The sequence below is a fragment of the Hyperolius riggenbachi genome, chromosome 2, assembly GCF_040937935.1.
Source record: "Hyperolius riggenbachi isolate aHypRig1 chromosome 2, aHypRig1.pri, whole genome shotgun sequence".
NCBI classification, from domain to species: Eukaryota; Metazoa; Chordata; class Amphibia; order Anura; family Hyperoliidae; genus Hyperolius; species Hyperolius riggenbachi.
Window position 1 is genome coordinate 205,556,862 of NC_090647.1, and position 22,612 is coordinate 205,579,473.

The following is a 22,612-nucleotide window of genomic DNA, read 5'->3' on the forward strand; positions in this document are numbered from 1 at the left end:
AATGTCACTTAACTACAAGTAGACGAAACAGAAATCTTGAAGTACACATCTAAGCTTAAAGCAGACTGACTGCTGACATCATTGCCTCAGCTATCTGAAGGAAAACCTCAGCCCTGCATGAGGAACTGAAACCCCTCACAGAGACAACATAATTCCTACCGCTATTACATATTCAGGCTACAAATCCAGAAGAATATACACTGGTTGCAGCTTTGTGTGCCAAGACCGGGCTCTCTTTTTTCATCCTTACTTAGTGTCACTTTCAATAAAACGTATTCTTGCATTATGGACGTTTACAGTGCCCCTCTATTCCCTTGAATTTTTTTTCCTATACTGCTCTCCAGCAGGCCTGCTGCTAGATTTGTTTGAATATTCGTCTCCCTTACATAATATCCCCTTCAGACTGCAGCGGTCTGGCCCACTGTTCTGTGTCTGACATCATTTAAACCAGAATATATGCAGCTTGTTGATAGTTCTCGAAATTAAAAAGATTTTGTCCCCCCCCCCCCCCCCCCCTTCGTATAAAGAGCCCATATTTATGACAGGCTGAAAAATGCAAGGCTCGGCATCCTGGGAAAGCAAGCAAGGGAACCTAATATTTATACCATGCTTTAAATCAGCAGCTTTGTAATTAACAGCCATATCCCACAATGAAATACTGGGTGTTGGTCCGTCACAGCTGCCAAAGCCAGAAGAAAAATGTCTTTCACTTTTAAAGCAATTCTGAAAACGTTGGTAAGGGTGGGGGGGTTTTGGGAGAACTGACGATCATAGAGACAATGTTAGTATCTAAAGATTACTATACTTTTTACACAGTGTGTTCCAAGTCAGCGATAAGAATCCAGAAGAATGCATTTGGGATGGTAATTAACTGAATAAATGTGCGACCCACTGCTAACAGAAGAGCTGTGTGCCTTTACCTTTTGCTCTATGGCAGATGTTGCCACGCAATTGAGAAAAAATTCTTGTCACACACGCACACACACACATACAGCAAAAGAAATGAATAAGGTTAGTTCAGTTTACAATAGCTAAGCACATTTTTTCCCCTGTACAGTTTGTAATCTCCACACTGGGCCTTTTTTTCACCAATGTTCTCTTGGCTGGAGATAAAGAAGCACAAATTACCACGTACACCTAGCCTGCAATCCTCAACTGGATCATATCAGGCCACATAGCTAGGGTGGCTAAAAAAGGTGTCAAATAAGATCTCATACACGTACCTGCAGCAAGCAGTAGTTTTTTTGTTGTGGTTTTGTTTGCTTTTATAAAATGTAGGCCACATTTGCGTAGCAACTTATTTTCACTAATGTTTAGGTCTAGAGAAGCTTTCACAACTAGACCTATTGTGTCAGCATCAATTTATGGTATTATTGAAAAGGAGGTCCTCTAGTTTGCCATTGAGACTTATTTAGTAATTATATGGCGCCTTGCAACTTAACTGGCCCTCAGAGAAGCTCACAATTGAATCACTTATAGAAATCTACCTATTGCAGATCTCTTCACAGAGACCAGAACTTACAATTTAAGATTTTTCGTGTAGTGCCACCTGCTGGTGAAAGCATAACGACAAGGAATCTCGTTAATTGAAAACCATCGATTTTGTATAGCAAGGTATCAGCCAGCCAAGTTAAGGCCTCCTTTTCTCAGATGGCTGAACTGCTCTTTTGCCAGGTAGTATTAGCGACCCAGCTACTGGCCACAAGTGGCATTAGGCTTCCATTACATGCAGCCCAATGGCAGCGTTTGGTAACAGCATGCGTGTCACAGTTGACACGTAGCAGCGTTGCAACAGTCAAAAAAATCTCATGTTACAACCTCTTGATGTTTGTGTATGGAAGCCATTTCAACCCCAGCAAGTAAAAAGTAATCAAAATAAAGCGGTTCCAAAGTTTCTTCTTTTTTTTTTTTTGCCTTGCTAGACAGTGAAAATGTATTTAAATATTTTTAAAAGCACCCCTGAAGTGAGAGTGATATGGTGGCTGCCATACTTGTATCCTTTTAAATAATACCAGTTGGCTGGCAGTCCTGCTAGTCGCTAGCAATAGACTTGGATTAGGAGCAGCTGATGCCAGGAATAGTGTTATGGCCCATACTCACGAGGGACTTTTGTCACCTCAACACGCGGCGCGCGCGTGTTGCGGCGACAGGTCGCCCGTGAGTATGGGCCGTTGCACGCGCGCGCACCCCGAACTGTCGCCCGTCGCTCATGTCGCCATGCGATTGAAAGTTTCAATCGCATGGCGATAGTCGCCGCCGCACCTCCGCCGCAACTGTCGCTAGTCCGCGTGAGTACGCGGACTAGCGACAGCAACCTCCATTAAAGTATATGGAGCTTCCGGCGGAGGGAGGAGGAACGTCGGCGACAGCTTCCGCCTCGCCGCTGGTCCCTCTTCCGCGTGTGTACGCGGAGGGACCTGGCGAGGAGCTGTCGCCGGCCTGTCGCCCACACGCTCACGTGTGCTGGCGACAGGCAACATTTGCAGCCCGTGAGTACGGGCCTTGCATCCTTAAACACTGAGGACCCTTAGTGGCTTAAGGGCCCGTTTCCACTAGCGTAAGTGATACAAGGCGATCGCTGCATCGCCCCACAGACCCTTCCGGTTGCCATCCGTACAACCGTATGTGGAGTCATACAGCTTCCCGACAACTGCTATGGGGACTCGATGCGTACTGCAGAAAACGTTCACATAGGTCAAGTCGCGTCAATGGAAACTACTCCATTGACGTGAATTGGTTGCAGTTTCCTTGCGTTGCGAAGCAGTTTCCGCATAGCAACGAGTCTAGTGGAAACGGGCCCTAAAGGGCCCATGGTGAGAGAGATATGGAGGCTGACGTGTTTGTTTTCTTTTAACTAGTGCACACTGCCTGACTGTACTGCGGATCCACTGCCTCTGATACTTTAAGCCATAGACCCTAAACAAGCATACAGATCAGAAGTCTATGTCAGATCTGGCCATTTATGGCTACAGTAGCTTCTCTTGCAAATCTACTGCTGGTCCCTAACCCGGCGACAGTCATCCATTCGTCCCAGGCCCAAGAACAATTTTGTTCATTTCTTTCCAGTGCCACCTGGAGGTAAAGTTTGGTAATACAGCCACCTCCATCCATATAGTGGCGCTCTGTAGCCCCTGAAATGTGTGAACAGACAGACGTTACACCAACAGTCCTGGACTTCATAGGCAGTCAGGCAGATACAATCCTACTATCATAAGGAATTTTGCACTGTAATTACGTGGTGAAGAAAAACTGCCTCATTTCTGCCAGAAGGAGAATAAAGGAGCTTTCACAGTAACTACGGAAACCTTCTCCCTCTTGCTGTATAGTTTCCCATCCCTTCAGAAGGCACAGCCCTTAATAATAGCCTCATTAGGTTTATCAATTTCTAATTTACTTATTGTTGATTGCCATGATGCAGTTGGTCTCGTCCTCGTTAGAAATTTTTAATGCTAGAAAACATTGCAAGACTGCTTTTAGGAGCTGCCAGAGCTTGTGCATTGTACATGGCAGTAAATGAAAGCAGACAAGTGAATAGCATTGTAACAGCCTCCTTGGTATTTTCTGTGAGGAGAGACATCAATAGCATTACTAGGTACCTAATGGCTGAAATGCAATTCAACCTTCCTTGGACAGTGCTCACGTTCTGCTGTGACACATTTATGTGAGGTACATAGCAGTGTTTGTGATGTGGCACAGGCCAGATGTGGAAAACAAAATAGCCATGACTTGAAGGAAATGAGAGTGTGCTGCTCAGCATCAGCACTTATAGCACTGTAACCTTCCTTTTGTATAAATAAGCTGGCAGGCCAGAGCCATTCACTTTGCTCCTTTTGTCATGTGAATGCTGTACATATGCACCATTTTCCATCTGAAAAGCGAAGGCAGGCTGAGCACACAAAAAAAAAATGTCGGCCCACTAGGGCCTGAGCAATCCACCGCGGCGGTCATGGACGAGCTGAGCTAGTCATTACCGCCAAGGTGGTTAAGCAATACCAGTTGCCTGGCAGTCTTGATCCTGTGTCTTTTAGCAATAGACCCTGGACAAGCATGCAGATCAGATGCTCAGACTCAGGTTTTAATGAATTAGCTATATGCTTATTCCAGGGTTTTAACTCAGACTCTACGTATGCCAGAAGATCAACAGGGCTTCCAGGCAACTGGTATTGTTTACAAGGAAATATTGCAGACTCAATATCACCTTAGGTTCCCTTTAAAATCTGTTAGAGGCAACCATGTTTGTTGACTGCAAAAGATGACCACATCAATGCGCTTAAAGTGAATGGAAACTACATTTAAAAAAAAAAAAAAAAAAAAAAAAAGAAGATAGATACTTACCCAAGGAGAGGAAAGGCTCTGGGTCTTATAGAGCCTTCCGGCTCCTCTCCTGGTCTGCTTGATCCAGTGCTGGCTCACCCGGGAGCAGTATGTTTAGTCAAATACTGCTTTACCCGGCTGAAGGAGGCTTCAGAAGTCTTCAGGGAGCCCAAGTGCTCCTGAAGAAGGGCAGCCCTGTACTGCGCCAGCGCAAGCACGCTCTCTTGCATGCTCTCTTGCACGCTCACGCCTGTGCAGTATGGAGCCGCACGGCTTCGGGAGGACACGGCTCCCGAAGATTTAAAATTAATAATAATAAAATACCCTTTCGGTGGGGGATTTAAACGGGGGGAGCCAGCACAGGATAGAGAGCACTGAGAGGAGATGCGGTTCCCATTCACTTTAAGCCACTACAATGGCCCTGTAGTGGATCCATGCCTGTGAATCCACTGTTGTATCTTGAAGCTAAAGTGTTTAATAAAAGCACAGATGCAGTTTACCCTAAACCTTTTATTCGGTCTTCTCTAATATAAAAACAATTAAAAAAGTTAAGCTATCCTTCTATGCATAAAGTAGATAACCAGAGCCAACACTTAATTTCTACATCCATCTATAGATCACCATATTAACAGTCTATTCTCAAATCTCTATCTTTTTACACAACAAACAAGTGAATAGCAGGTGGGTAGGGAGTTGGGCTCTTTCCAAACATGAGCAGATTATTGGAATTTGGCAAATAAGGTCTAAAATGTTCTTTCTTGGCTGACAATCTTGCAAGTGGGTGTCTCCGTGAGAAACATTATCTCTATTCTTTATTATTGTTTAGCACCATTATCTGCTATGGTGCTGAAGAGTGTACAGCAGACTATAGTGGGTACCATAAATACAATACTCAATATAAATCTCAACATCTAACTATAGAAAGAGAGATCATATACCTAGTCACTGCAAAGCTTGAAACCTACATAGCTACTATAGTGCCAAGTAGCCAAGGCAGTTACGGTAATCTTTTCTTTAATACTTGTAAATACAACTGTATCCTAAACATTTATTGTTTGCATCAGGATTAGACTGACTAGATCTTAAATCCGACATTAAACTTGTTTGCCCCTAGATAAATGCAAAGTATGATTAGTTTCATTGTTCTTTAGATTGTAAGCTCACAAAAGCAGGGCTCTCCCCCCCTTTTGTGTCTTGAAAATTATTTTACATTTTTATCTATCATCATGTTACTTTTATCACTGTCATTACCAATTCCGTGTTTTGTCATTAATTATGTAGCTTGTGTATGGTGTACACTGTATTATGTACCCCATGTTCGTTTCTTACTTTGTACAGTACCATGGAATATGTTGGTGCTTTATAAATCAATAATAAATAATAGTTGGTATGGATGTTGCAGTAGTTGAGATGGGATAGAATGAAAGCATGCACAAGGATTTTAGTATACATGCATGAGAAGTGTGCATATGTGGGATATTTTGTAAGATGGAAGTAGAAAAACGTAGTTAATACAAAGCGTTAATTACAGCTCAAATACTACCCCAATACAGCAGGCTTTATTGGAGTATCATCTATAGTTATAAGGACTACTGTCAGTTGAGTGGAGACCATGAAGAAAGGGACAAAAAACAAAACAAAAAAAAACAAAAACAAAGATTACTAGTGAGGAAGACCAGGCTGGCACAGTACAAAATTAAGTGCACTTCATGATTTACCTGCACAAATGGCTACAGGTGCTGCCGCTGTGAATGTGGTGCTGGCAAGAGACTTGCCTCTGCCCTGTACCCACATTCATTAACAACTGGGTGGGCATAAGCCTCCCTCAAGATTTCAAATACAAGGTTCTCATCAGCTGATGGGGATGAAGCAACCAACCAAACAAATGGATGAAGCCATTTGGTTGCAAATACAGCAACCAAATGACAAGCAGTCCACAGCTGTTGGGCAGCTGATCCACAAAGTGTACTATGCAGTTCAACCATCTGTGTGAACCAGGCGATGCCGAGGATAATATTTTGTCTCAATGCATCAGAGACATTTACAAACAAGACTGTACAAGTCAATCTGCTTATTGTTTACATGTATTTGCTTCAACTCGGTTATCCAGAAGCCGTGGATGTAATGAAATTTAGATCTACAACCACCTGAGACATACAGGCTGCTCCTGATATCACCTGTAACCAGACGAGAATGTCAATTAGGTGACATGCTCTCCTTTTTTAGTTTCCTTTAACTTGTAGATTTTGTTAAAGGGGAAAAAAAAAAGTTTTACTTACCTATGGTTTCTTCCAGCCTCCCAGTCTGTCAAGTCTTTTTCATTCCAGTCCTCTCTGCTGTGCCTCAACAGATCACTGACTACACATGCACAGCTCTGTGTCACCTTGATTACACATGTGGCTGAGAGCATTCTACACTTGCGCAGTTAAAGTCTTTACGAGCTGTGCATGCGCAAAATGATCCCAGCTGCAGGAGCACAATTGAGAAGTTACACACATGCACAGTAGCCCGCGACTAGTCCATGAACTTGCAGAGGGGGACAGCAGAAAACCATAGGGGAATCAGGAGGAAGCCGAGGGAATTGATTAGTAAAAGTAAACACTCCTCCTTTAATACCAGTGCCAATGCTAGGCACGGGCAAACTTGGCCCTCCAGCTGTTGAGGAACTACAAGTCCCACAATGCATTGCAGGAGTCTGACAGCCAAAGCCATGACTCAAAGGCAAATGCATTGTGGGATTTGTAGTTTAACAGCTGGAGGGCCAAGTTTGCCCATGCCTGACCTATACTGTATTAGTATGTACCCATGTTTTTTGTTTTTTTTATGTACACATCACAATGAAATTTAAAACTGGTGGCAATGCACACATCACAGCGCACAGAATCTTGTTGCCAGCCATTTAAAAAGCCGGCAAGACCTGTGGTGTCTAGTAGCGCACAATTCGGTGCACACCACTAACAACGCATTGGAGTCTACACAACACTGAATGTGCTAATTGTGGAACCACAGCAGCTCATTGCAATGACGATAAAAAAATTACATTACACCGCAATCCAATGGCATAGTGTGAACTTCGCCCAATTATCTTATTGCTGCAGTTGTGTAATGCTATTGCCATGCGGCATAAACTGTATGCGATAATCTCATTTTTCTCAATTTACATAATAAGTCAACATTCAGCCAATAATTCACACATTCAGCCATGCTGGACTATGCTCACTGCGTTATTCCTTACAGGTGATTTCTTCTGTTTTTACTTAATGTACAGCATTTCACTTTCCTCACATCTGACATCTACAGTTAAAGGCAACTCTTCTTGAATTTCAAGAAACAAATAAAGATGTAAAAACCTGGAAAGTTATCCAAGCCGCCCTGCCAAGAAACATGATTTAATGAAATCATCTGAGACGCACTTAATCAAAAAAGTGTGTTCAGGATTATTTGTGTAGACAGAGCAGTTACTGTGGTAGCTTCTGTGTTTCATCCCAGCCTGTAAGGTTCTTCCTCTATAAAGAATGGCATCTAGCAGCACACAGCCATTGAGGCAATAAAACAAATACTCTTGCCTCTCCAGCACCTGTATGGCTACATCTCAGCATGGAGTTTAAAGCCCTTCTCAGTGTCATTCTTCAGTGTATCTAGTGTCTATAGTGACAAAGTGCAGGGGGGAGACAAAAGCCAAAGAGCCTTTTCTTTCTAGCTTGCTTTTACAGGGCTGTTTTCAGTAGGAAAGCAGAAGCCAGGAAATCATCCTCCCTTTTACTGCATGACAAAACCAATGGCTTTAAACAAAGGGGTGCCTGATGTATTTAATGTGACATTATGCACTGCTCTTACAACAGTGAATCCTTCTCCATCTTGGTATCCTAGTAAGTGGAAGATCTATGTAAAACCTGCATTACTGTATCTCATTTCTTGTTTTGGTAGTTTTACTGTCTTCAGACTAATTACATGTAGATATAACCATCATCACTGTCTCCCCGCAAATGGATGCAGCACACAGGTCTCTTGGCAGGCCTCTGCTAGGCTATGGGCAGCACGGTGGCGTAGTGGTTAGCTCTCTCGCCTTGCAGTGCTGGGTCCCAGGTTCGAATCCCAGCCAGGGCACTATCTGCAAAGAGTTTGTATGTTCTCTCCGTGTCTGTGTGGGTTTCCTCCGGGCACTCCGGTTTCCTCCCACATTCCAAAAACATACGGATAAGTTAATTGGCTCCCCCTAAAACTGGCCCTAGACTACAGTACTTACACTACATGATATAGACATATGGCAATGGTAGGGATTAGATTGTGAGCTCCTTTGAGGGACAGTTAGTGACAAGATATAGATATAAAGATAGATATATACACACACACACACATTTGTACAGCGCTGCGTAATATGTCGGCGCTATATAAATACTAAAATAATAATAATAATAATAATAATAATAATAATAATAATAAGCTGAGCAGACATGTTCCAAGGAGTGGAGAGGTAGAGAGCAATCAGGACTAATCAAGGACCAGTCAAATTAAACCTTGGTGAGGGGCACTGTTCTCTAGTGCCCGTTATGTTACAGGCTTCACGTCTATTTCGTTATGTTGGCATTTCCCACAACGCTGAGCATGCAGAATTGGACTATCCTAGAGACTTTCATGCAAATAAAGGCGCTGGGACAAGCCACTAGTAAGATATCTGCAAAATTACCAATATTCTACATTTGGGTGCTGGCTGATATAGACAGATTCAATTTTATTTGGTCAAGTAAGTTTGCACTTACAAGGAATTTGACTTTGCAGTTATTTGACAATACTACAAGGACACAGTGGGCTTTAGTCACTAATTGGAGCTAAGTGATAGTGCCGGAGTGAACAACCACTTAGTGCCCCATAAGTAGCTTTGCGGGCACTAATAGTCCTGCACAGCTACATTGCACACAAGACCACCCACATCACGCGCAGGGCAGTAATGGTGCGACTATAACGTCGCACCTGCTGCCTTGTAAATGCCGCACCCGGTGCGTCAAACGGTGCATCAATGCGCTGCTTCGGGGGCACCTGATGCGCTGTTTTAGTCTTACAAGGCAGCGGGTGCGACGTTATCGTCGCACTACGCATTTTTACTGTTCCGCCGCGCAGTGGCGATGTGCGTGGTCCTAACACTGTGGTTTGCGCCCACTAACTGTTAAGGCCTCCTAACCGGCTTAGCGACGGTTAGTGAAGAGGCCAGTGTAGGTAATAGCAAGTCAAGGACAGTATATAAGTTAAAGTGTTAGCAAACAGGGTGAGACATGTTCATTTTCAGTTCTATAATGTCATGCTTTTCAGTCCTAGCAGCTCTAACATAATTCTGCATTAAAGAGCAACTCGTGAAAATAATGTAATAAAAAAGTGCTTCGTTCTAACAATAATTACGTATAAATGATTTAGTCAGTGTTTGCCCATTGTAAAATTTTAAATCCCTGATTTATATTCTGACATTACATGGTGACATTTTTACTGCTGGCAAGTGATGCAGCTGCTGCTTGCTGTTTTGGCAGTTGGAAACAGCTATAAACAGTTAATTCCCACAATGTAACAGGGTTCACAGACAGGAAACTGCTAGAAGTACCTCGGTACTCAGAGCTTCTTGTGGGAGGGGTTTCACCACAATATCAGTCATGCAGCGCCTCTTGATGGTCTGTCTGTGAAAAGGAACATATTTCTCATGTAAAAAAGGGGGTATCAGCTACTGATTGGGATAAAGTTCAATTCTTGGTCGGAGTTTCTCTTTAAGCATGGCTACCACCTGAGGGAAGAGGCTGTTCCTGTGCCTGGATATTTTTGTTGCAACTGACCGGTATCTCACACCTGAAGGCATAAGTTGGAAGCTGGAGTGAGCAGGGTGATAATATCTGTAATTTTACAGACATTCTACTCTCAGGGCCTTACTTTCCTTTAAAACAAACCCTCCACCTTACCTATGCCTACTTCAGTCTATTGAAAAATCTATTGACAGCAGAATTACACTTTTCGATGCAGTGCAACGCTGTGAGCTGTTGATCTACCGCTATCTGGTCTAATCAATAATTTTGCTCAATGTTTTGCTGAAATTACAATCAATGTAGCATGTTGTGCTATAGATTCAAAGGATTCAGAGTGATCAAATGTGCTGAAAGTCGACTGAGAAACATTGTATACGGCCTGCTTTAGGACACTTATTAGTCAGTCCCAAATGTTAAAAGCTGTTAATACTGGGGTTTGGCATGGCAGCGCACCTTAAAAACAAGGGACATTCACACTTTGTAATTGACCAGAGCTCCATTTAAAAAGAGACTAAAAATTGCCCCGGGGGGGCGGGGGGGGTTCTCCCCTTGGTAGGGGGAAGCCTCTGGATCCTATCGAGGCTTCCCCATCCTCCTCTGTCCCACGGTGGTCTCTGTCCCTTAGAAGGCACAACCGTCAATTTGTCAGGCTGCTCAATATGCACCTTCCCTGGCTCCAGTGTGTGGCACTGTTGTGGTTCTTCGCTCGGAAATAGAGGGAAATAGCTGATCCCAGTCGGGTCTGCTCTACTTTACAGGTGCAGGAGAATTGCGCCTGCTCAGTAGAGCGGACCCAACTGGGATCAGCTATTTCTGCCTATTTCAGAGCAGAGAGAGCCGCTACTGCGTCTACGCTGGAGATGGAGAGGTAAATATTTATATCCCCGCCGTTTAGGAAGCTGTATTGCTGCTGCGTGGGACAGAGGACGACGGGGAAGCCTCAATAGGATCCAGAGGCTTCCCCCTCCCAAACTGAGTACCCCCCAGGGGCATTTTTTCTTAATACAGATTTTCTTTAATATATTTCAGCTCCTTTTATTACACTCCCACCTAAATATTCTTATACTACCATTACTTTGCTACATGTAAACCTGCTTTATTAGACTTTGGAACTATGGACATACACTAATGCTATCAAAACAAAGAAGCACTAAATTAAATTAATACAAAGCACACCTACCTCTTCCGGCAAATCATACATAAACAGTACCCCTTAGTACCATTACAATAATAACGTCTTATTTCTCTGCTCTGCTGTCTGACACTACAAAACAGGATCTATACAACATTTTCTTAATGCCATTACCACTACAAGTGCTCCTACGATGAGTACTGCTTTAATATGCTAAAGAAATAAGAGGAAACAGCAAATAGCCAGATTCACACTCATTACATCACACGCACTGCTTCTGCAGGATAATTAAAGAAAAAAATATGAAAGGCAGTGTGTGAGTGGTTGCTCTAGGTCTCAGCAGCACATCTGCAGAACTAGCAGCTATGCTCTGGAAATAGCTATCACCGTAGTCACAAGCACGCAAATCATTTTTCAATACTGTTTAATCCTTGCTTCCAAGTTCCGTGCTGAACTCTCACAATACACAGCAGCCCCAAGGAAGGCTTTTAGTTCCTACGGTCCTTTTAGATACGTGTCACTTCTAACATCAAGCTAATCTATGGGTTGCTATGGTTGCACCCTTTATCCTCCTTTACATTTTTTTTGTAGCTGCATGAATTTATGTTGGGGGGGGGGGGGAGGAGAAGTAAAAAAAAAAAAAAATATGGAGGTTTTATAGCTATACAATCAGATTACTGCTGTTAGTTTCTCTATGCCTTTCTCCCACATTTCAATCAAAAGGGATCAGTTTCTTTTAGACGTTGTCCTTGATTTAAAATCACCCCTGTCCAGATCTAGCCTGGAGTTGTAATCCCCTTATTAACTATGGCCATGGGTTGATTTGCTTAAAAATAAAAGCAAATTGTGTCAGCTTTGTTTTTAAACCGAACACTACAAAATGGATTACTAAAGAAATCAGCAGATTTCACACAGCTAGTGTGGCACTGAATTTAAAATAAGAATTAAACAAGTCAAACAGGAAAGCTGTGTGAATGGTTTACATTTTTCTTTATTAGACAAGGCCTGATTTGCTCACGTCTTTTGTCTTGCCGGGTTCTAAAGACACAATGGAGCCATGGGAGCTTATCCAAGCTTTTCTTATGGTGACCATTTGCTTTCCTATACTATAGGAGGGAGAAAGATAAAAAATACAGAAAATAAAAAAAATACATTTGAAGAGCTGAAATCTGGTGGCAGGCCCATGGCTCTGTGTAGCTGACTCCAAATATTTTAAACACACCCATTTCAGACACCTGAATAAGGTACAAAGAATGAGCTCATACAGAGAGTCTTTTAAAAACGTACGATAGGTGACCTGCGGAACAGGTTTACCATATGTCAGCCAAGGAAGGAAAAGATTAAGCCTGCATGAAGGGTTTAATTGCCACTTTTCACATAAGGCAACTTACTTCAAAATTGAGACATCTGCTGGGTATGCATTAATGCGAAGCAGTGAGCACATTTCTAATGGTAGTCAGAACGGCACAGCATGAGCCCCCAGCCGTATAGCTTTCCAATGCCAGCTATACACCATTCCATTTTCATAACCGATTAGGCAAAAGATTCCATAAAATGAAAATAAACACAAACAAACATTGGAACAAAAAAACCCCAAGATGGCCATACACATTGATTTTTCCTGTCACTATCCGGCCAATTTGATCACTCTGATATAATCTGCTAGAAACTGATGCAGTGGGCAGACCGATCCATCATTCGACCAATTTTCGGTCAAATAGAGTTATCAAACCAGATGGAAAATCTAGGTCTATCAGAAGTGGGGTCTATCAGAAGTGGTTCAAGAGTCAGCAGATCGATGAAGCTTAAGCCATATACCCACGTCGCGATTTTCCCAATGACTGGCGATTTTTTGAGTGACAAGCAGTTGTTTAAGCAATGTTGTGATATGGGTACAGGCATGCTTTCACGTGAAGGTGACTTAGCATTATGCAGCAACAACAACCGTCACAGCGGATTAGGTCTTTAAAAATCCGACGACTGCGCACAAAGTACCGTGATCACGTGACTTCCCATTTGCACCAGTCCAGTAACATTGCATTCATCGTGTGCAGGAAGAGGCATTGCTTAATGACAGTCATCAAGGGGACGTCGCTGGACCCATCAAGTGGAGAATACGAGGCTTAAGCGTTGCACTGGATCGGACAGTGCAGTACCACAGTTCAATAGATTTTAAACACATTTCATTCTGAAATCTATTGAAAATCTGTTCCTAGTGTGTGGCAAGCATCAGATAGATCCCTGTCAGATTTGATCTAACAGGCATCTGACAGGAATCTGGTGGATATCTATAAAATGTATGGCCAACTTTAAGCAATTGTTACCCAGTGTAATAATCAGAAAGTAAGCAGTTTCCTCAACCAATTGCAGCAGGAATAGAGGGCTGAGGGTGGGAGTGGTGTATCAACAACCACTGTGTAGCTCTGTACAGCATGTCTGCTGAAACTCCTAGAATAGCTACTGGTGCAAGGGGGTAAACCAAATCAAATCATCAATATCAGGCAAATAAACATACTTTAATTGTTGTATTTTATCTGTACTGTGCATAACCAGTGGGAGCATGCATGATACTCATTCTTGTCTAGGTTGCAAATCAATACAGCTCCACAGAACATGACGGCACTATGTAAATATAACACAAGGCAAAAAAAAACCAAAACTCAGTCTTATGTTGTGGGCATCCTATAAAATAGATTCATTTAAAGAAGTGAACACAAATTATTTCCCAAGTCAATCCAACTCAGAGGACCACTACATATCCCTTAGCAAGATCGGCCAAAATGTCAAATAATTGAATCATAACCTAAAAGCAATAAAGGATAACAAGGGGAAAAACTAAAACAAAAGTAACAATCCTCCTGTTTTAAAGTACGCTAGTTAGCTGTGACTTTTCATGGTGAAAATAAGTGTACCAAAGGGAAACTATTGATATCCCTACTGGAACAATAAGAGTTACCAACCACCAGCAAAAACCTAATAACTGATAATCCAGTTCTATGAATGGCATGTGTGTCTAAAGCTACGTGCACCCTGAAAGATAAAAAAAAAATTGTGCAATATGACCAATGAATGACCATCCCACGAGCAAAAGCAGAAGAAGATGTTAAGCGATGTGAACGGCAGCAGAAGACTTAACCAATAGGATCATAAATGATGTAGGATCAAGGGGAAAGTGCCGTAAACTTTGTGTACACATTGTTTAAATCGGTTGAATAGCAAACTCACCCACTCTGAACTTTTCCAAGATATGTGATCACACTTTTGATCGATAAACTGGCTTAAGTTAATTGAAAGTGTGATCAGATAGGTTGGGAGATGTCCTTCAGACTTGATTGAAGTGATTGAATCAGCTGCCAAAAATTAATTCACGTATAGCCAACTGGCAAACTTTCGATATTGTCTTTTCCCAAAGAGCACTACTGTTATCTGATGCTCATTCTCTAAACAGCAGGACCTCAACCAGTCATACACTTTAGATCTCACTTCATCTGCTAATGGGCCAACACAACCATGAACCTCAAACCAGGCCTTGAGAAATATAACATTAAGGTTGTATTTCATTGTTAATGTAGCTCGCTCTAAAAGAATATCTTGACAGCTCCAGAAATCCACATTAATTTGTCCAATTTGCTTCAAACAATAGATGCATGTGTGCAATCCCCGTAAGAGGATCTTTACTGGAACATGTACACTCAGATCAACCAAGCATACACATTCATTCTTATGGGTGAGAAACGGAGACAGGGACACTTCAATCCAACTACCAAAAGATCTTTCCTGTAACATGCAAATTCAGATCAACCAAGCATGGAAGTGAGAAAGACAGTAGAAATCTTCTTCCTGGCTCTTATCTCGTGGAGGAAAACACACACACACGATAAAATACATCCTGAATGGCCTTCAGTCACATTTCTAGGCAGGGTTGCCCAAGACATATCAGGGTGGCCATCCGAACATTAAATAATTTCTCACTCTGACCATAAACAACTTGCTCGGGCAGTGACCATTGATGCCTGGTAATTCTAGACATTTTGATAAGGGAGGCCCAAAACGGCTGCCGTTTTTTCTGAGTAGGCCTCATACACCTCAGCCATACATTTCCCTCAACAGAACAACGACTAGAAGTTGTGGTCTTGCTTTGTAGTTCTTATATCCTGGCCCTGGGCAATACTACAGGGTATCTATAAGAGTGTGTGTTCATGTGTGTCTGTGCGTTTATTTTTGTAGTTTGTGTTTTCGTCAGATGAATCAGAGCATGTAGAGTAGGTGCATGAACACTTACAGGACAAGCTACTTCCAGGGCAGGGATGAATGTGAATGGTTAAATAAAACTGCAACAAAGCAAAAATATGCTTAACTGCTATTATTGTTGTTTATGGATGTATTTGTAGATCGTTAAGTAGCGACCTAAATGACTTACACTAAAGATTACTCTAGGACTGAAAAAAAATAGAAAGCCTAGGTCAAGGTTTTGTGTGTTATATAATTCTTTAAACCAAACCTTGATCTGTTTTACTGTATCTAATTTTTCTTATGTGTAAAACTACCAATAAAATATACATCCCACAAAAAAAGTGACAGTTTTGTGCTTTGCTTATTTCCCAAGCAATCATAATGTAATTTGTGCTCAGACAGGGCAGCAAAGTTTATAAGCTGGTAATCAAAGCTAGCAATAAAATGCAAAGCATTATGCGGACACACTTAAACAGCTGACTTGCAATTGCCCTTTGAGCCCACTTTAAGTGTTGCCCATTATAAACGATAACAATAAACAGCTTCTAGCTACATAACAGGATTAAAATAATGCTGGTGAAATATGTGAATGGCTGATTTTTATTAATGTGTCTGCTTTATTCTTATTACATATAAAACTTTCTGCAACTCCCAATTCCCATTAAGGGGGAGAAAAAAAAAAAAGGGGGGGGGCAATTCCCTAAGCCACCACAGGATATAGCCTATGCTGTAGTTAAAAGTATCTAATTTTCAAATAATGGCCAAGAATCCACTCACTGAGACTGTTTAAACAGAATTCTTCAAGGTATTTTGCTGTGTTCTGAGACATTATTTCAGGGAATTATAAGAATAAATCAATATTTATGACTAAAACATGAGAAAAGGGTTTCACAACAGCGCAGGAGTGACAAAAGTGCGTATTTCTGCCTCGTCCAATTGGCAGATACACGGGATAGGCAAGAAAGATGTGACACTACAGGTCTTTAGGGAAGACGGATGAGCTGAAAGTAAAAACCTTCAATAAATTGGTTGAACAAACAGATATTAACAAGAAAAAGGCAACTTGTATAGCGCATACTAATTACTTTCCCTGGTTACCCTTGCATCTCCATGAGGTAAAATGCAGACCCGAAGCAATTTACTTGTCATATTATACATACCTCAGAGTAATTTTAAAGCAATCTCGTCTAAACACATGCAAAAAAAAAAAAAGAAAAAAAAAAAAAAAAAAAAAAGGTTCTTTGGCCTTTTGAATGTTACTAAACCCAAACTAAAAATTACCTGTATGACACCACTTCATAAAACAAGCATCTTGTTCTGGTATTATAAGATCAGTGTAAATAAAATGAGACCAGTGATGAAATGTAGATAAAAAGATAACATACACAAATATATTGCATTGTTTCCTACCTTGAGGCCACCATTTACAGACAATTACTGATCTAAACAAAGTTCTTTACAGATAAAGGAGCTTGGAGATAATTACTAGAGATAAAGTAACAATTAAACCCCAGCTGAACCAAACAAGACAGATCAAGGGGAATCTATAGCTCTAAACCCAGGCCTCTTGAAGGTGCCCTGGACATAAAAAAGGTACCTAGGCCTAATGTGGTGTACAGGTGTCAAAGCAATGTGAAGGGATAATGAAATAAAGATGTTTGCATTAGGCCACCAAGCATCCTCCTCAGCAGAGCTAGGGGTGACTGAGCTCTAGAGGTAAGTGCTTAGCAAACTACTTTATCCAGAGCTTTTGTTTCCACAGCTTGGGACCGTAATTGTGAGGGTTAAAAGGGCCTTCCCAAGAGAAAGGATTCCTAAATAAATACTTGTCTACAGCAGTTTACCAGAGCCTGAGATATGGTTTCAGCAGGGCGCTTTCGTCAAGGGCTGGCTCAGTTGTCCCTTGAAACAAGGACCATTACCTCCAGTTTAAGATCTTGACAAAATGTGTGGAATGTGCATGTAAAAGCAGCAACAATTCCACCCCTGGTGCGGTCGTCTTTCTTCCCATTCTATATTAAAAACCGACAAGATTAACCTAAATGCAAACTGGGGAGCAAGAGTTCAAGGGGGTATTCACTTGGCTCTCAATGTTCATTTGTTTACCTACAAAACTCTGCGTTCCATGATACAATGGTGGCTGTCCACAGCAAAGAAGGCAAGTGAGAAGTCTGCCTCCAATAGGCCGGGGTCACATAATAGTTATTAATAAGGCTACGCAGCTCCTACTCCTGACAATAAATTGAAATTACTGATAAGCATGGGAAAACACAAAGGGGAATAAAAGGATAGACGCCATCCTTTTTATAATGCAAGGGAAATAAATCATCCAGATGCAATCTGAACTTAGTGCAGTGTCTATTTTTATCTAATGTGCATCAGAATATTAGCCAAGCGGAAACAGCGGGAAGGCAGGGGCCTGACATACGCATGAAATGTACATTTTAATGGCAGTCTTCTGTTTTCTCTGGCGCTCACGTTTAAGATTCTGCATCCAGCATAAGAGAGACGTTTTTTTTTTTCATAACAATATCGCAAGTGACAGCCGACAAACTATGAAGAATGTATTTATATCTCACGCAGTTAATCAACCGCAGCCCTGGCCAGCCATGAGCAATGAGCATAATGCCTCCCCATAATATTGCTTTCAAGGGCCAAAATATCAAATCAGAGGCGGCTCCTCCATCTTCTAATTACATGGAAGAGCAAGAATACATTTTTATAACTGCAAATGAAAGTTATTACCCATGCCATATCCCCATCGTCCTAGATTTAATATGCTTTTCACAAAGCAATGTAGCAGACTCCCCATCTCATCTGAAACGCAGTGACATTCATATTTAATCACTGATCCCAAAGTGAAAAATGACGTTTATTATTAAATGACACTTTCAAGTAATGTCCACCTAATGTAAAATATGACTGCATGTTTTAATTCCCTCATCTGGCTGCACAGCAGCAGCACCAGCACATAACACCTCCCAGGTTCCATTTCCCCTTCATAAAGGCAAATCAGTAGACTACACATTACAATGCAATCTCTCTCTGAAGGGATATGCCAAGTTATTAATCTCAGTGCACCATCATTATCAGATATATAAATGACATCAGCCAGAGAATAAGAGGTGCATTACAAGAAGAAATACATGCATACTAGGACAATGCTATAGACAGTCTCATCCATCAGTCCTCAATAAGGACTGTCTGTCCTGCCTCGTTGCAGCCAATCAGGCTTTCCAACAATCTAAAAGCTTTCCCTGTGGTTGAGCGAGGACGATTGGCAGTAATTGGGGGGCAGCAGCAACCCCCCCTTGATAAATCAGGCCTAGTGCTAACTGAACACTTTTCAACGAATCATCATGCTAATAGATAAACAACAAGAAAACTATGGCATGTGGTAAAGACCCACAACACACTGGCGACCAGGGAGAGAATACTAAAAACAATGGTAAATGTGATAAACTGATCAAATGCTATAACTTGGGACTGAAAAAGCCAAACATTAGGCTTGTGTGCAGCAAGACCTGAGCAACGTGTGATGTGCATTGAAAGAGTGACCTCTGTAGGCCTGATTTGATCACTGTTCTTCAAATATACCATTTAGTACGGCAGAGGGTAGCTTTTGGAAACTGGTGTATTTTGGATAGAGGAAAGTTTCTAGTTGCCAACCCCAGTGACAAACTGGACAGGATTTTGTAAAACTAAATGATGCACACAGTTGGAAAAGCAGGTTAAGTAAATTTCTGCTGTATTATGCCTGTTAGTGATACGCCCTGTTCTAAGCATACCATCATAACAAAATAAAGATAGCTTTCTTATCATGAAAACACAAAACACATGCCTATTACATGAATATGACATAGGTGAATAGGCGAAATCCAGTGTTTTCAGTGCCCTGACAATTCACTGTACTTTTGTGGAGATAAATAATGAAATAACTTTGAAAAAAAATCAAACTGAATGCTTTTGATAAGTAGATCTAAGGCTTGCATATACTGATACACATATCCATGGTGGCAGTATGACATTAGGAGTGAGTTGAGGGATCCAGTACAGAGAATTCACCTTCCCCTCTCCAGACTCCCAGGACCCATTATCATAGTTTGACCCTATAGTTAGACACTCTGGCCCAGATATGCAGATATTCTGGAGTACAGATCAAAAGGGAGGTGGACAGGCCACAGTGCAGGCTTAACCTCCTGACTCCTTAGTTCAATGTATCTCCAAAAACTACACTGATCCCGACACCACTAAAAACAGCCAGTATGCACTGACAAGCATTGAGACACACTAGCTTTGTTATTTGCCAAAGTTCACACTACAATAAACAAACTTACTGTAAACAATTAAAATAACCCTGGTGTTCAGAATTTAAGGGCAATGTGTAATTTCCACCCTACAAAATAGGAGACTGAGGTGTGACCAATAAGGTTTTTAAGGGGCTACCATAAACTAGAAAATTATGGGAAAGACGCCAGCGTTTTGATTAAACGAGAGGAGTGGTTACATAACCTGTAATGGTGATTACTAATACAAATATTTGCCATGCAGTGAAGTGCAGTGGGTAGAGGAAGGAGAAGAGAGCAGTAAAGTAAAGCTGACTAGTGACTAGTAGAGGAGAGTGCTAGGGTCAGTAGGCCATAGAGGCTGCATTGTGTGGATATGGTAATCAGCCACTGTGTGAAGCCTGAGCCGTCAGAGGCGCTTAATGTCACCAGGAGTCCCAGCAAGTGACTGATTTCATGGCCGGGGCTGGCATGCCAGCATAGAGAAGAGCTCGGAGCCACCATTCACTAACTGCAGCTGATGGCACACAAGAAGCCAGGCGGGAGACTAGAAGATGCAGCTATACATAGCAGCGAGACGCTTTCACTGGCATGACCCCGATCTTGGCCCGGATATACGGCCACTCCTGCCCCGGTATACAATGCCTCCTATGTGCACTATACTCCTATGGCAAGTGGTAGGGTCTCACATACAGCCAGCCCCATTACTCAACCACAACCACCTACTACAGCCCTGAAAGAGGACACTGTGTGATCTGTCTAGGAGTCTCCCGATCCCCCAATGCATTTCACTGACAAGCGCACGCTGGTATAGGTGAGCGCTACGCCTAGAGGCTCGATACTTATTACACTTGCTGTCACTTCCAATCCTACGCTCTGCCCAGGCAGCACATACCGCACCAGCAGCATGAGTCACACACATCAAGAGCTATTAATAAATAAGAAACACAAAATACTTACTTGGGATTAGAAGAATTCCAGTAAATGGGATCTAATACTAAAGATCTGGAAATAGCAGTCCTGATCAACAGGATCCAAACTCCCAAGCTGTACTTCCACAACGAGTCCCCGCTGAATGCCATGTTAGGATGGGGTGACCCCGATGCAATGCCCCTATCCAGCGAGACCAGGAGATGGGGGGAGAGCGGAGAGTCCAGCTGGGGCGCTCTATAGGCGAGCAGTGTATCCGGCAAGCAGCAGTCCTCCTCCTGTAGGCAGAGATCACCGCTGGACACAGAGATTAGTGCTACTCCCAAAGCAAAGATCAACTCCAAAGGCAAAGCTCCGGCTCGGATACACAGTATCCTCCTAAGGCATAGAAAGAGCCCACATTGCTATAGCGGGGATCCGTCATCCGGCAGCCCTTATCGGAATCCTCGGGAACCAGCCCAGAGTATAGAGGGAATCAGTGCAGCTGAATGGTAGTCCAGCGTCTCCCGGGGAAATCCTGCGGGTGCTCCTGCTGCTTCTCGTGTGTCCTGGATGTGGCAGCGACTCGCAGGAGCTGGACTCACTCACTGCCTGCCTCTCTTCTTCTTCTAATGGGAGATCTGCTCCTCCAGCCACACTGAACCAAAGTAACCGCGGCCAACACACTGCTGTATGCCTATAAGCTCACCCCGCCCCTCTGCCTGTACCGCCCCGCTCATTGGCTGATCAGCGCACGGAGCCTCGCCATTGGCCAAGACGCACGCCGCTCACAGGACGCTCAGGCTAAACTCGTCTGTTGTGCGGCGGAGTATTGTGTCTGACAGGTACAGACCTCCCATATAATATAGCATGAACTCATCAGCATCCTCATTAATATTCATGACGTGACCCACTGACATCCAGCACTTTTACACGTACCCTTACCCCTCGAAACACACAAGCCTCGCTTGTTTCTGCGCCCCTTATTCACTGTACGTTGATTAGTGTGAGGAATCAGGAGGGTGAATTCAGCAGGCGTGACGTGGAGAAACAAGTTATGCTTCTTTCCCATAGTAAAGTTATACGACTCTCCCAATGAGAGAGACAGCGTCCTATTCCTAGAAACAGCGATGGTGTGCTGGAAAAAGCGTGATGAGGGACTATCGGCAGCTACAGCTACTAGAAGCAGTCTCATAAACTCCTGATCGATGGTAGCCAGATCAAATTCTGGTACATCTCTGCTTGTATGTGGCCCAGTGTCAATTTTTATTTATTTATTAGTATTTATATAGCACCAACATATTACACAGCACTGTACAGAGCGAATGAGAGTATATTGTCTTGTCCATCAATTGTCCCTCAGAGGGGCTCACAATCTAATCCCTACCATAGTTATGTGTCTATGTTTGCATCGAGTAGTGTATGTATCAAAGTCTAGGGCCAATTTAGGGGGAAGCCAATTAACTTGTATGGGCTTTTCATGATGTGGGAGGAAACCAGAGTACCCGGAGGAAACCCATGCAGACACAGGGAGAACATACAAACTCCTTGCAGATGTTGACCTGGCTGGGATGCGAATTGGGGAAACAGCGCTGCAAGGCAAGATCGCTCACCACTACGCCACCGTGCTGCCAATCATGGAGAAAATCCGGAGACATAACAGCCAAAGTTGTTAAGGTAATACCTTTATTGACTAGCTGTACCCATTTTCCTTTCGGGCTGCATTCACAGTGGGACATTGCGTTATATTGCGATGTTAGGGCACACAACGGAACCCTAATGCAACGCAAAATCGCACAAAAAGTGTCCGCTTTAAGCTACGTTAGGTCGCAATGCGTTACAGGCTGTGACATTACAGCGCATGTGCCAACTTAATACCGTGAGGAATTCTTCTAACATGTGTAATTCATCAACTTTTGCATTGTCATAGGCTACCATTATATCTGTCAACGCAT

At 42.6% G+C, this 22,612-nt stretch overlaps 1 protein-coding gene across 1 annotated transcript in view; it reads right to left on the minus strand.

Annotated features, from left to right (window-relative positions):
• The window catches only part of EFNB2 (ephrin B2), a 73,383-nt gene extending 52,038 nt beyond the window's left edge, over positions 1-21,345 (minus strand). Inside the window, exon 1 of the mRNA XM_068268014.1 lies at positions 20,709-21,345. Coding sequence (XP_068124115.1) covers positions 20,709-20,830 — 122 coding nt within the window. The 5' untranslated portion in view covers positions 20,831-21,345. The remainder of the gene's footprint in view (positions 1-20,708) is intronic.
• Between the last annotated feature and the right edge of the window lie 1,267 nt (positions 21,346-22,612).